At 69.8% G+C, this 331-nt stretch overlaps 1 protein-coding gene across 1 annotated transcript in view; it reads right to left on the bottom strand.

Annotated features, from left to right (window-relative positions):
• Positions 1-277: 277 nt before the first annotated feature.
• LOC104981867 (receptor-type tyrosine-protein phosphatase V-like) overlaps positions 278-331 on the bottom strand; it is a 15,104-nt gene continuing 15,050 nt past the window's right edge. The window contains 1 exon segment of the mRNA XM_010831119.1: positions 278-314. Coding sequence (XP_010829421.1) covers positions 278-314 — 37 coding nt within the window.

Below are 331 nucleotides of genomic sequence, written 5' to 3'. Positions count from 1 at the left end.
GAGGGCGGGGGCAGAGGAAACCTGGTTGCTCTGGCCGGGAAGCAGCCACCCTCCAGCGCCGGCCCTGGGCAGGGTCATGGCGGGAGGGACGGCCAGGCCGAAAGCACCCCTATCTCCCAGTCTCCGTGGACAGAACACACTCGGCCTCAGGCTTGACCACACCCTTTATTGCCCTTCACAGCGCAGGGCCGGCGTGCAGGCCGCCCTCCCGGGGAAGCGGGGCCGCAGTGGGCTTGCCGGGCCGGCACCGCCTCCTGCACAGCAGCGCCTGGGCAAGTCACGGCAGCCCGTCCGAGAGCGCGCTGTTGAGGCAGCTGTAGAGGTGGATGTA

This window comes from Bison bison, unplaced genomic scaffold (genome assembly GCF_000754665.1).
Source record: "Bison bison bison isolate TAMUID 2011002044 unplaced genomic scaffold, Bison_UMD1.0 scf7180017864524, whole genome shotgun sequence".
NCBI classification, from domain to species: domain Eukaryota; kingdom Metazoa; phylum Chordata; class Mammalia; order Artiodactyla; family Bovidae; genus Bison; species Bison bison.
The sequence above is the reverse complement of the archived record's forward strand: the minus strand, read 5'-3'. Positions and strand labels throughout refer to the sequence as shown.